Source organism: Oreochromis niloticus, linkage group LG10, assembly GCF_001858045.2.
Source record: "Oreochromis niloticus isolate F11D_XX linkage group LG10, O_niloticus_UMD_NMBU, whole genome shotgun sequence".
NCBI lineage: Eukaryota > Metazoa > Chordata > Actinopteri > Cichliformes > Cichlidae > Oreochromis > Oreochromis niloticus.
The window spans coordinates 20,508,183-20,522,942 of record NC_031975.2 but is presented as its reverse complement, the minus strand read 5'-3'; the positions used below and the strand labels follow the sequence as shown (position 1 = coordinate 20,522,942).

The 14,760-nt window shown below is 39.1% G+C and overlaps 1 protein-coding gene across 4 annotated transcripts in view; it reads right to left on the bottom strand.

Annotated features, from left to right (window-relative positions):
- Window positions 1-14,760, bottom strand: part of septin8a (septin 8a) — a 35,575-nt gene that overhangs the window by 8,715 nt on the left and 12,100 nt on the right. For all 4 annotated transcript variants that reach the window (XM_025910771.1, XM_025910770.1, XM_005452562.4 and 1 more), the window contains 5 exons: window positions 9,818-9,979; window positions 7,860-7,956; window positions 1,693-1,861; window positions 1,397-1,529; window positions 213-382 (listed from right to left, as the gene is read on the bottom strand). In XM_025910771.1, the coding sequence (XP_025766556.1) occupies window positions 213-382; window positions 1,397-1,529; window positions 1,693-1,861; window positions 7,860-7,956; window positions 9,818-9,979 (731 nt within the window). The remainder of the gene's footprint in view (window positions 1-212; window positions 383-1,396; window positions 1,530-1,692; window positions 1,862-7,859; window positions 7,957-9,817; window positions 9,980-14,760) is intronic.

The window sequence follows — 14,760 nt, the reverse complement described above, 5'->3', positions numbered from 1 at the left end:
GAATTAGCAGAATGCTAACCTCGTGTATCAGTGTTACTCAGCAAATCAAGAAGGGACAAGAGCAGCGGGGAAATCATTTCAGGTTCTGAAGGCACACAGTGAAAGGCAAGAGGATTACTTAAAGAAAGGAGTAGGGTTTAAAAAAGAAGCAGCTTCCTGTTACTGAGAGAAGAATGACACGAGTGAGTGACTTAAAGGAGGGACTGCCTTACTTTTTCTTGTCCTTGTCTTTCTTGACAGGCTGAGATAAGGACAGCGTCTCGGCTGCCGCCTTCCTCTTGTTAAAGGCGTTCATCTCCTCCTCCAGGTATCCCCGCTTATCCTCCACCTTCTTCTTCTCCTCCTGGTGCATCCGTTTCAGCTGCTCAAACTTTTCGTGCAACTGAGGGGGAGAAGACGAGTGTGGTGACGGACAAACGGGATGAAGACAAGAGAGACGAAACTTTAGAAGAAAGGGCAGTTTAGGAAGAGTTTGTCTGACTAATACTTTTATACTCAAACTGAACTGAACATCGGCTTTTCTTATATTTTCTTCAGTGTATATAATTTTGTCATGCATGGTTATAATACTAAGAGCAGGTTAAATAACCATATTATAAAGTGCGGTGAAAAACAGGGCATCCCCCTGTTTAGTCATGCACTGCTTCCCTTGTGGTCGACAACACACCTTCATCTGGTATTGCAGTATGCAACACTTTGGTATGTATAACATTGGATGCACTGCACGGCTGCTCAAAGTGTTTTTGAGGACCCTGTATAGTTGACAAGTAGACACTCAAACAAAACAGAAACTATTAAATGCCGGTGTTATAGACCTAAAGTGTGTTTTTTATGGTTACAGGGAGCCCTTAGCAACATTTTATGCACAAGAATGCACTATTGCAGATTTTAATCGTAATACTATGATGGGAGGCGAAGACGCCATCTCTTTCCAACACTGAGAAAGTTGGTGGTAAACTGTAGAAACTGCACAACATTTAAAAATGCCAAGACAAATCTTAGATCAGACATACAGTTAAGTTACAAGCAATAACTTAAAGTGTTTGATCTGTGCATTTCTTTCTGTGTAGTCACAGCTTCCTAAACTGACACTGAGTCATAACTTTGAGCCTCACTGTAGGGAAATAGTGTGATGAGGGGCTTGGTACTTTCTCACAGTGGCGCCAGACATGAGTGATTAGGATAAACCAATACAAACAGAGTCCGGTCATTCACATGTGCAGACACTTTGTCATATGTTAAAATGTACTGAACTCACCAGGTTTTACAGATGTCATGCAAAACTGTGAGCACATTATTTCTGATCTTGTGACCAAATGCACCTGAAGTTGATTTGTGGACATGTCAGGTGCAATTGACTATCAAATAAACGACAGCTCGGCTTTTCCAGACTGACCTCTCTCTCCTTGTCTTTGAGTTCTGCTTCCGTCTCTTTTACTTTGTTGACAAACATTTGCCGCATTTCTTCCTCTTTGCGCTGCAGATCCCCCAAGAACTCTTTCCTCTTAGCCTCATACGTCTCCTGAAGGCTGCAGAGCAGTAAAGCCAGGACAGAGAACAGAAACAAAGAAAGATTAGGCACAGTCTTTAAAAGATAATCGTTTGCTTTCATTGCTGTTGACAGTTGGTTGACTGTGTGAGCCTTTCTATAAACACATTGTCTGTGTTGCACTGGGTGTGTCCACCATCTACCTGAATGGCTCGCTGTCAGGATCTGTATCTTTAAAACCCATCTCTTCGAGCTTGCAGCGCCGGTACAGCTCATAATGGCGGGCATGTGTCTGCTCCCTCAGATCCTCCATGTTGACTCTGATCAGCATCTCTCTGAGTTTTACAAAGTCGCAGTGGCTCTCGTTCTCAACTAAAAGGACAAATAAAGAACGCCATTAGTACAGCAGCAGAGACTCAGACTCAGGAGGCCATTTTAGTTATTCCCTCCACATTAGACTCCTCTGGTGTCCAAATAATGTTGTGTTTTCAGTCCTTGCTTCACGCCTTCATTCAGTGCCTGGCCATCATTTTCAAATGACTTTAACATGCCATCTGTCACTCCCTCAGCCTCTCTTCCTCTTAAAAGCAGGAATGTGAACCCTCCACAGGGAACAGATAATTCGGCATGTACATATACGCCATCCTGAGTGATTAAATTAAACCAAAGCTATTTTTTCATATTCTGCACTTTTCATGCTCACTTGTTCAACTGGAGAGAACTTTCACTTTAGTTTCACGTTTGAGTGAGTCTCACACTTAAATGCCTTCATGGTGACGAAAGGGCAGGAAGTGTTTCCTGCCTCACAGACTGACAGCAGAGGAGGGGAAAGGGGATGATGGGTGCCCTGGGCATCCACTCAGTCACAGGTCACCTCACCCCATCAAAACAATAAGGACTGTTCTGATAATAAAATGGGTTTCATTTTGAGGCCAAAGCTAAGATCTGTAATAGCAGGAAAACCTAAGATGGACTGAATCATTTTGTACAGAAAAACAAACAAGTGAGTAATAAAGAGCTAATACAGGCAGAAAGAAAAGTCAAACAAGCACTTTGGGGGACTGTAGATCAGGAAGTACTATAAACCAGCTATATAAATGCAGTCCATTTGCCATTATTTACTGAAGTTCTGACGCCAGTTTTGTATTTTAGCTAATACTGACAGTTTCCCACCATAAAACGATGATCTTCCATTCAACTATAGCTAGCGAGAATCCCAATGCTTGCTACAGATCTGCTGTTGCTGAGAGAAATCTTATTAAAATAAAATAAAAATAAAAAGTGTTTAACTTGTGTGCAACATCTCAACATCATTTGTTCAGATCAAACATGCAAGGCAAGACTTTAGCACATTAAATAAAAACTTTTGATACCTTCTGAGTTCATTCAATCTCTTTTTGTCTATATTGGAAACTAACTTGAAAAACATCTTCAGTAGGCTTCTTTTGTTTTGTTTTTAAATAACAAGAAACAATTTGGAGAACAATGAATGGAGTATTAGTAGACCCCAAGGATATCTTAATAGACTGTTTGACTAAACTAAAAAAAATAAAAGCATAACTCATTAAAAAATTTGTTGAAAGTCAAGGTCATCAACCTACTGGCAAAACTCAGCAACCCCTTAAGATTACTTTGGTTGCTTCAGACCCGGTTTGTGAAGAAAGGTCACCATGGTGAGAAAATACAAAGGCATTGTGTTTAAATACCACCAGAAGCTCTAAGGATGAATAAACAACAGTGGTGGCATTCAAAAAGCACAATTAGCAATGCAATTAGCTTTTCCAGGTGGACACAGATGTGAAAGTCTGCAGAGGATGACGTTAAAATACAACAATGCAACATAAATATTTCAGCAAAACAACAAAGGGTAACTTTAAAAAAAATAAGGCATTCCATTATTAGACTTGGACAAAACACAAAATAAACTAACAAATTCTTTTGAAACCAAAATTAATTTAAAAAAGCAGCAGTCATTCAGCTGCATGACTCAGTCACTCGTGTATTTTTTGCTCAAATTTGCTGGCTAACCGCACATCATTAGTGGAAAAAACATGGGTTAAAATAGAAACTAGCCGTTTACTGGGGCTGCATCCAGGCTACAGAAAATTATTGTTCATTTGGCATCTAATAGCCTCTCTTCTGCACACTACCACCACCACCACCACCACACCCCCCGTGAGGGCTGAATGAAGGCCAACTCTCCAACTGACTGCAGCACTGAGCCCTCAAGATACAGAAGCACATGGCTCTGCTGGTACACAGACACATGCATAGAAATATAGAAGCAAGGAAGAGAGATGTGGCTCCAAATAAAGTTAGCAAAAGTAAGCATTCATGCAATTAAAAATCTAGAATGATCGGTTTGTACTGGGTTGATTAACTGCTCCATGAGTCTTTGGAAAGGCTTCCAGATGTTTGGAGTTTCAAAGATAAATATTACAGATTAGGGAAAGCTTTGCCTCATCATATACATCCTTCGGTCTCTGCTGAATCCTTGAATTCCTTACTGCTTTCCAAATATTTATTCCCTGCGCCAAGGAGGTAGGTAGGTTTTTGATAGTGTTTGTGTGTCATTCTATCTGTAAACACCATAGCTCAAACGGTGTTGAAACAATTCCGATAAAATTTAGTAGAGGTGTAGAGTGGGGTCATGTTAACTATCCATTAAAATCTGGCTTACATCCACCAAGGTCTTCAAGGTCAACTCACTGACTTATTGGGCAAATGCTGACAAAAAGCCTTAGCCAAGCGTGGGCTATATAGAGTTGTTTAAAATTACAACAGGTTTTCACACTGACAAGAAAATATTGGCATGGAACATTAACCCTAACCCTTTAATTTTATTACAGTACAGTAATGGGTTATAACCATTTAAATACAAAACAATTTGGGCACATGTACAATGTTCTGGATCATTTATGATTTCTTTAAGAATTTTAAGATGGACAGATGGAAATATTCACAATTTGCTAATCTCTCACTGTCTTGCTGTGGGCTTATATACATACATACTATGTGTATATACTATTACGATATTTAAATGGTAATAAAAGCGAGTGATGTTGTAAAGTACATGCCGTACTTCATGCAGGGAAATGGGAAGCAGCAGTGCTGTCTTTTACAGTATGAAGACGTGATCTCACCTCATATTACTTTAGTGCATGATCATTTCCTCTTGGGCCGGGTCTTTTTTTTTTTTTTTTTTTTTTTACTCGTTTGTATAAGAGAACGTTAATAAATTGTGGTCAAATAATTCCCTTTTACAGTGAGGCTGTTTGGCTGGTGCCGAGTCTTCAGGCGTGTTTGGTGAGGAGTTCTGAATTTAAAAATCCAGGGTCACTGTTTATTTCTGCTTTCTGCTGTTGACTTTTAATGGTTAAATAAGCTACTGTGGAAAAAATTTAAAACCAAGCATATGACGGACAGGTCAGTGATTATTTAGTTGCTTTTAGTGATACTTTTACTAAATAATACATTTTTTTTAATCAAAAACAAATGTACATTTCTGAACTTGCATAAGTCTATACATTCTCAGTATTTACCGTTTACGTGATTACAGATGTGTAATTTGATACCAGAAAAATATTCTTAATTTTGTGTTGTTTTCTATCCAACCACACTCATGTGTAAATAGTAAAACACATAGAAAGCTGCAGAGAAGGTCTGCTACGTGTCACAGATGTCTGGAGTTCAGAGATAACAGCACAATGAGATCTTGGGGAAGATAAAACACACACACACACACACACACACACACACACACACACACACACACACACACACACACACACACACACACACACTAAGACCCCTTGAGTAACTCTTTTAGTCAGCAGACAGCCCTCGTCTGTCTTTCTTCAAGCCCATGGAAATTTCTCATGACTCTTCAAGAGGTTACCATAACCCATCTATATGACATCTGGCATCTACAAACTGTTTCCACAGATAGTAAGCCTCCCTTCAGTCAGCTGCATGTTGTAAAACACAGAGACCTCTGTGCTCAGATACTGTGACAAGTGTATTGTATGAATGATGAGCAATCAGTGTGAAAGCAGGGCTGAGTCAAAATGGAAGCAGCTTTGCTGTATTATATCCCATCAATTTAGACTTTTGATGCCAGACATTGATGGACTTCACTGATGAGACAATACCGTGCAGACAACAACAAGCTTCAAGAGCCTACTGCACAAATTATAGTTGTTTCTAAATACAAAAATAAACAAATACTACATACCTGCTTGCAACTATAGTACATTATTGTGTGTTGTGTAATATATAATATATATATATAAGCAAGCAGTAAAGAAATGAGCTTACAGCAGGGCTGACAAATTGTTTTTGCAGTAAGCACCAGTCTGTCGGATGGTTGACTGGACTACAGCAGCACAGTGACCGATAAGTCCAGAGGAATCCATCCCACAGGAGACACGCAGCAGGCTTTAGAAATAACCACAGTGTCCTCTGAGGGTTGGAGAATGAGAGTGGTCAGTAGATAATGGAGAGAGGAGAGGAAGAGAGGACGGGTGAGGGAGGGAGCAGTAAACGAAAAAGGAAGGAAGGAAGTGAGAGATGGAGGGAGAGTGGAAGGGAGTGAGCGAGGTTCTCTGAGAGGATGACTCCCACATGAGCAGCAATATTCTCACAGCAAATCTGTGTGTGTGTGTGTGTGTGTGTGTGTGTGTGTGTGTGTGTGTGTGTGTGTCTGATTATTAAATTAAACTGTTTACCATCATTGACAAACACAGAGGAATGAGCTGTGGGAAACAAAAAATCCCAAGAAACCAGACTCGAGAAGTGACGTCTCCACGGGCAACGCATTCATGCCAATATCCAGGCATACATCCAGGCTCTGCACGCCTACAAACACAATGCATGAAGCTAAAGACGAGACATCGTTAACGATAAACTGTCTGCGTGCGCACAGAGACACTGACAAAACGATGTCCATACTTCATTTTAGTGTCACTCCGCATAAAGTGACACCGTCAGCTGTGGAGGGCACTCTGCATTAACAGAGCGGGTAAAAATAAACAGGAAAACTGTGGGATGCACTCGCCACTGTGCCACGTGCAGGAAACATCCTTCACCAAGGATACTTAGCTGAGTAAAACGTCCTCAACAAACAAAAAACAAACAAACAAATAAAAGACAAGAACAACAAAAAAGTAGTAAGTCCAGCTACTAGTTTTTGTTTTGTTTTTTTAATTAAAAATTAATCATATGATTCAGAGCTTTGTCAGTCATATATTATTTTTTACTGTACATAATAATTCAGTGATTCCTGCAGGTTACTTTTCTTTCCAATGGCTTTATTGTTTTTCTCATTCTACTTTCTCAAATACAGAGTTACTGCCTGTTACTGCCTGGTATGACTTTTAAGATGGCAAAACATCCACACGAACACCCAAACACAGGCACAAGGACACTGAGTCACCTACTTCCTCAGATATATAAAAATAAACAAAAGGTAAAAATCCCACATGACCACTTTCAGCCACATTCACAGCCCAGCAAAAACAAGAAAATCAAGCAAACTTATAAAACAGCATAACAGCAACTGTACAACAGTTCAGCGTTTCCAAGATTTTTTAAGTGCCAATATCCCAAACAGTCACCTGTCACACATTAGGTACACCTATTCAACCGCTCAATAATGCAAATGCCTAATTAGCCAATTACAACTTAGAACTTTTAGGCAAAGAGACAAGGTCAAGATGACCTGCTGAAATTCAGACAAGAGCATCAGAAAGGGGAAGAAAGGTCACTTAGGCAACTTTGAATGTGGCATGGTTTTTGATCCCAGAGTGGCTGGCTGAGTAATTCAGAAACTGCTGATCTACAGGGATTTTTCCCCACAGAGGCATCTCTAGAGTTTACAGAGAATGGTTCAAAAAAGAGGAAATATCTGATGACTAGCAGTGCTCTAGAAGAAAAGGCCTTGCTGATGTCAGAGGTCAGAGGGGAGTGACCAGACTTCTCTGAACTGATAGCAAGGCAAAACTAATAATCATTTACTACAATGCAGAAGAGCATCTTTGAACACCCTGCAACCTTGAAGCAGATGGACTACAGCAGCAGAAGAGCACACAGGGTGCCACTCCTGTCAGCTATTAATTTGCATAGGCTCACCAACACTGGACAAAGGACCGGAAAAAAACATTGCCTGTTGTGACTAGTTGTGATTAAAAAGTACTTTATGGAATATAACCATTTTCTCTGACTGAGGATATATAATATGTGGTATATTACAAGAAAAAAAAAAACACTTTATTTTTGTCAAACAAGAAATGATCCTTTAATAAACCAGCTATTTGATTGTAAAATACAAACACAACATATTGTGGTTACATTTCTTGTCAGCATTTCTCACCTTGAACGACACCCCAAGGGTACTGTCTGGCCCTCACTGCTTTGTTCCCCACTTTGACCTCTTCCACACTCCCGACTACAGCAAATGGCAGATGGGCCTGCACAGAAAAACAGATCAGTGTCAAAAAGCTTTTTACAAAAAAAGTTCTTACGGGTGCAATAAGCAGGGGACCAGGGTACACTCCCTAAAGAGATTTTTTTTATTCTTCACAGAACAAGTCGATTTTCAGTCGGCTGTGGTGTAAATTGTACTACAACGCTCTCTTATCCTTCACAACCAAACCACACCAGTGCAAAGCGTAACCATGTTTACATATGAGCTGCACCAGTGATCGGTTTCACGTTTTAAAACAAAATGGGTCTCCCAACTGCGGCTCAGATGGGAGACCCATTTTGTTGAAGTGATTAAACACACACGCTTTATTATTGCTCTCGGAGCTACTATGCTTCATTAAGACCAACAGTGAGGAGGCATCGCAGGGGAAACATGCCTGACACGCTACCTCAAAAATTAGATGGCGAGTTGAAACCAGCTGGCTGGTTACAGCTCAGAGGAACCAGCAAGCTGGCGAGTGTGGGTGCTGATGTAACCAACTATGAATAGACTGGGATACTGTACAAGGACAGTGCCTCGGAGAACCAAATGCTGTCTTGTTCACCATTTTTGTACATGCGTGGGTGTGTGTTTAAACATTATGATTATACATGAGAGGCATAATGAAATCTGATCTAAAAATAGACAGATATTCTCCTGAAAATGCACTTGTGTCTGATGCTTCAGCAAAAGTCTGCAGCATACGTTTAATTATAATCCTACTTGTAAGATGAAACGTAAGTTGGAGTAATATCATAAAGTTTACACACTTTTTAAAATTTTTACCTACACCAAGGAGGTTACATTTTTGGTAGCGCTTGCATGTGTGTGCATTCAGTTTTCTCATTCTGTCTGCAAACACACCAACTCTAAAAGTCTTGCATGAATTCTGATCAAACTTTGTAGGACTGTAGAGTGGAGTCGTGAAGGTCAAAGTGATAATACAGAGCTATTTAAAATTATGTTTCTTACTGCTACTGTTTGTATTAGCAACATATGGGCATATAGGTACTGATATATGGTGAATCTAAATATCACGTTACTTTGGACCTCTGACCTCTTCTTCAAGGTCAAGTAAGGTCAAACTTTCATAAAATGCTTTTTATCTTTTAAACTACGCTTAAAATATACTGTGTTTGTCTGTATTGACAAGTGATACTGATATATGGGGATTCCAAAAATCACATAATAGTTTGCATCCAAATATCATGTAACATTTGACCTCTGACCTCACGAATTTCACATCCGCCTTTCTTTCACACTGACCCCAAAATGTGTTATATCTTTAAAGAAAGCATTACGAAGAGAAAGAAAATGAGCTGATTAGTTGGATAGAAGTATACTTCAGTAAAATATTATACAATACGCTCAAGTTATTCATACCCAGTTATTTATAAATCAATACATTTTATCCATTACCTACTCCTCCATTAAGTTTATATACAAAATACAATACTGTTCCCTTAAAAGTAAATAAGGCCCAGAGAGTGAGCTCCCTTGGCACAGGTTTGTGCACTCAGAGTGCTTGTTATGGTTATGCTTGCATAGGCAGACTAGTGCAGAACTTCTTTTTAGTTCGTAACAAGAACTAAAAAGAAGAATAGAAAAGTGCAAATCAGTGCAATCAGTGGGTCCAACAACATATGATCCTTGTATATAGCTACATACCCACGGTTGGCTAGTGTTTGCAAATATTATAAATATTTTACAAAGTATACAGTGAAAAATGTAAGACTGTAATTCATCTGCATTGAAACATTGACTCTTTATTTCTGGTGTTTTAGTCAAAGCATGTGTTACCGTCATCAAAACAAAGTATTTTAACTTTTTGTTTTGTTTTGTTTTTTGCCAAAAATGTTACTTACATTCATGGAGGCATTGATCTCACTGACAGTTTCGTCATCTGTTGGGAACTGATATATCTGGACGCCGTTGCTCACCAGCTCGCTCATTATCTTTATTTTGAATTTATGAAGCTCGCTCTTGGAGATTGTGTCCGCTTTGGCAATGATGGGAATTATGTTGACCTGCAGAAATAATGACAAAAAAAAAGTGACATAGTTATTAAATATGTGGTGCACTGCACTGTTGTTGCTAATGTGGTGGAGTCTTCCAAAAATGATAATGTAAAGACGTTTAGTGTTACATTATGGAAGCATCTGGTTTACCTGGTTTAATTGTTGACATGACAAAACAAAAGGATGCACAGGAAACACCCAAATGTTTTCAGATCATGACAGATTACAGCAATTGCCATCTAACCATCATGAGCAAACACTGTTTAAAAAAAAATTAAAGCTACATTAAATATATTGCGGTTTTAAACAGCTGTGTAGCGCATCTATAAGACCACGCACAGTTAACTGAATAGCAAATAAGCCCAATCAGAACCCCGACTGATAAATAAAACAAACAGTGATTATGAAAACAAACTCGGCTCCATCTACAATCAGCAGCAGATGTGAAGAAATAAACACACAGTTTGTCTGCATTCCTCTGTACGGCTGCATTTCCCAGATCACCAACTGGGAAGATGGGCAGGACTCCCACAGATCCACTCAGCAATTCCACAGCGCGCCTTAGAGCATGAGTCAGAGCTTGTTAAAATTCAAATTTGAATCTCATCATACTTTGTTGGCTCATTAATTTGCAGCGGGGTGGCCAGTATCAGGTTTTAACCCTTATTTAACCAACTAATTTAACTAATCTCGGTGTTATATTTGCTCGCTTCCCACAACTGAGTTTTCCCAGCTGACCAAAGATCATTCCCAAACAGTTAATGTTTGTTCTGAGGGACGAGGAGCGCCAGCTGTGATCACATTAAAGCAGTTCACAGGAAAGAGAATCCCTGAAAAAACAGCCCAATATTTTTGGCATTTTGTCATTTAATGTTATACAGGGAAATATCTCTGAGTGTGCAGGTGAAACCATGCTGATACAGTCTGAGCCTTAGTAATGAAAACGCTTACAAAACAATATGAAAACACCTAATATGAATGGATCCCATTATTATCATTTGTGTTACATAATTGTGGGGATAATGGGCTGCTTAACTCAGTTTTCATAATGAAGTTCCTGTAATTTGTGAGCTTTGGTGAACAAGAAATTGATGTACAATGCTGCTGTGGAGTCAATTAGTCACCTTTTTTAAAGGCTGGATTTGTTTAGAGCTATAACACTGCTATGATAAATTACTTATTGCATGCCTCTCATAATAGATTAGTTTCAATCATCATGTGTTTATTTTTTTAAAGAAAAAATAAATACATGATGACTCTGGGGACGCTCTGGAGTATTTCCTGATTTTTTTTATCTGATTTATGGACACTGCTGGATAAGAAGATTCTGGGAAAGTCGCAATGAATCTACAAATATAAAAATAGATGTTTAGCAAGATGTTTTCAAGCATGCTGTGCAAGCCTAAACAATACCTGATGGCATGAAAAGCAGGAACACAACAAATGTCTCACAGACTCAGATACGGGTTTAAAAGATCTCAAACCTGCAAGCTGCCACTACAAACTGTGGATAATGTCACACAGCACTGATGTGAGAACAGCGTAGGCATGGTCTGCAGGACTCACGGTAAGTGGGCAGCATGACGTGTCCTGTCCCATGCACAACCTACTCAGGCAGCGGCTTCTCCTGAACCAAACCGAGTATTTTCAGTACCACTGTGTGCTATATGTAAGGAGCGGACAATGCCCTGACCTGATTGTGCCGACACTGTGCAAAGCTCATGTGGGAAAACGGCACTACAGGAGTCAGGAAGCCAACTGCTTATTACTTTTAGAACCCCAGCATGTATGTGTCCTTTCAGTAACGCTTCATCAAGTCTCTCCCTCCATTTTTACCTTGGAAAACATCTCATCTGCCACAAACAGGAAAAACGGTATAACCAAAAACAGCAAAATGGAACCTAACCTAGCCATGTGACAGTGGATTACATCGCAAATTAAAAAGGTATTCTTAAAGTTAATTGGGAGGCATGAATCCTTTCACCGAATAACCTCAATAAACTCGCTCCTTTACACTCTTAAATTTAAAAAGTTAAAGTAGCAAAGTTTCCCATCCGTTAACAAAAAGAGTAAAAACCTTAATTTAAAACAAACGACACTCCTTTCAGACTCCTATCTCTCTTCCTGCCTTCATTTACCAAAAAACCACATTTTACTTTACTGTGCCTTGTGTGGGGAGGGCTGATCTGTCAACAAGAAAAACACCATTGTCTGGGTTAGACAGAAAAAAATACACAGACTAAGGGCAAAAAGCTGTTTCTGGTCTCCTACCCTGGTTTTTCCTGTGACAACGCTATCTGTCAGAGGGGACAGTTCATTTATCTTTTTCATTTCCAGATACAACTTAAGATTTACACACACTGTAATGATGCTTTCTTTGACAAGGATATGTCTCTGCATTAAATTTGATATTAAAAACACATAGCCCTGATTTATCGAGCCATAAAAAAAACATAACAATTTCCAGCTACTGGGATGTTTTTTTAAAAAAAGCCATTTTCTTGGTTCTGCATGTTTAAGAAGTAGATTTTAGGCTGTAAATGCGACTGTAATCTGTTGAAAACTAACTGGTATAATAAACTGAATGCATAAACATAAAATAATTTTGTTGAAGCATTCTGTTAAAGCTATTTGTTTTTTTGTCTTGGTTTGTGCAAAACAAAGTATGCACTTTCTGTGGTCACCCTCCAGATATCCAGAGCCCATAAACATGAAATAAGACAGAAATCTCATAAATGTGCAAAGGCTGAATATTGTTTGGTTTGCAGGGGTCTTAAAGGTTGCCTCCAAATCTATCTAGAAAGAGAACCTTGCACACATAAAGTCCATCTGCCCTGTAAAACACAGTAGTGTCACTTCCACATTGCAGTTACTCAACATTGGCTTGTTTTCAGATACAACAGCAAACACACTGCACATTGTGGAAAAATTGCTGGGACAGAGCCACTGAGGTCAGAGTGGTACTCATCGTGAACACCCGCAGTCTCACTGGTGGGTTCTGAATTGTGTAATTCATTAAGGATAAAAAAATAAAGCCTACATTTCTTCCGGTTTAAACCGGAAACACTTTGTGAACCTGTGCAAAAAAGTGTATATATAAAATGTCTCTGATTGTTACACTGGAGAATCAAAAGAAAGAAAATGTTAATCATATGGATCTACATAAAGTTTAGGCTGTGGTAGCTGCTCTGCTACAGTATATTTAGCTCAGGTAAGTTGGATAATTCAAAGCAGAGGCCATGGCTTGGCTGTGTTCACTGTACTCATTTGGGTGGTATAAGGAGACAGTTGGCAAACATAGTGTGCCAGGTTTTGATCGTTCTGTTGGCACATTAAGACAGCACACGGGCTCGGTGGTCAACGCCATTGTTTCACAGCAAGGAGAGTCCTAAATTTGGATTTCTGTCCTTTTCTAAAGTTCTCGTAGCTTCCTTCACAGGTTAGGTTAGTACTCTTGTATCCCTAAAGGATAGTTTTAGTAAAAATACCAGAAGCACTGGCTTAATTTTGTAATAACAAAGTACTTCGAAAAGAAAAGAATAAACCCTTGGGTTTTTAAGAAAGGGTTTAATATACTGAATCAAATTTGTTCCTGAAAGCTGAGGACTGAGTTAAGAGCCGTTGCATAAATTATTTATACACTTTTTCTGATGCCATAAAACTATTAAGTGTCCCTGTAGAGCGGCATTTGGCTGAGGTATCTAGTTTTTATTTTGAAGAGTATCGAGAGACTTCTGGCAGAGATGGCTTGATTGTTGGCAGGGGAAAGCCAGCAGGGTTGGTCACAAGCTGACCATCTGCTTTATTCTGGATTTATTATCACTGCACCAACAGAAACAAACAGAGACAAAGCTACCACTTCATCTACTCTACAGCAGTGCCATTAGAAGTTATATAGACTGAAAAACTAATCGCAACCACTGCAGATCAATCTGAATGATCAAATAAAATTTGATTGCTGAACCTTACAGTGTATTGTTTTGGTGCAATCTCATACAAATTCACAACAGAAAACAACAAATGGCTTATGGCTTCCACATAAAGCTTTGTAAGTGAAATGTGACAACTCGTGTGTGAGTTTACTGCCTCACAGCTTTAAAGTTAAACGAGCTCCTGCAGAGCTGAAAATACAAATCTCCTCTTTCACTGTCATTCACTCTCCTCTGGGTTTTGTCTGCTTCATAATGTCGTAAAGCTAACCTCCCTGGCTTTTAATAATTGTTTTTAATAAACTATGAAAACAGGAATAAAATGACAAAATAAACAGATAATAAACAGACAATACCCACTTAATACAATGAAAATATAAATAACAAAATAATAAATACAAATGGCTCCTACTTTGACCATAAACTGACTTATCTGGCTTGTCTATGTACACCACAGTGACTCCGCCCCTTTCCCCTTCTTTGCCCCAAGTGCTGTTTTGATGAGATTTTTTTTTCCATTTGTTATTTAATGAAGGCAATCCCAACGACTGCATCTCCAGTGAGATACACTCATCACATACAGCAAATCATAGATCCATGGAGCAATAATCTGTGCAGTAATACTCACAATAACAATGAAAATAGCCACAAATCAATGTGTTCCTGAATCTGACTATTGACTGGTGTACAGCTGTGTGCTGACCTGCAAACATATACCAAACTCAATGTCAGAGTGAATTAGAGGGTTGTGATGCTGATGTATTGGAAGCAGAGTAGTTTAAACTGACATAAATCTCTTTTTTATAACTACGAATCTGTCCCTTAAAACACCAAATCAAATGTTTTCACTATGCTGGCTTT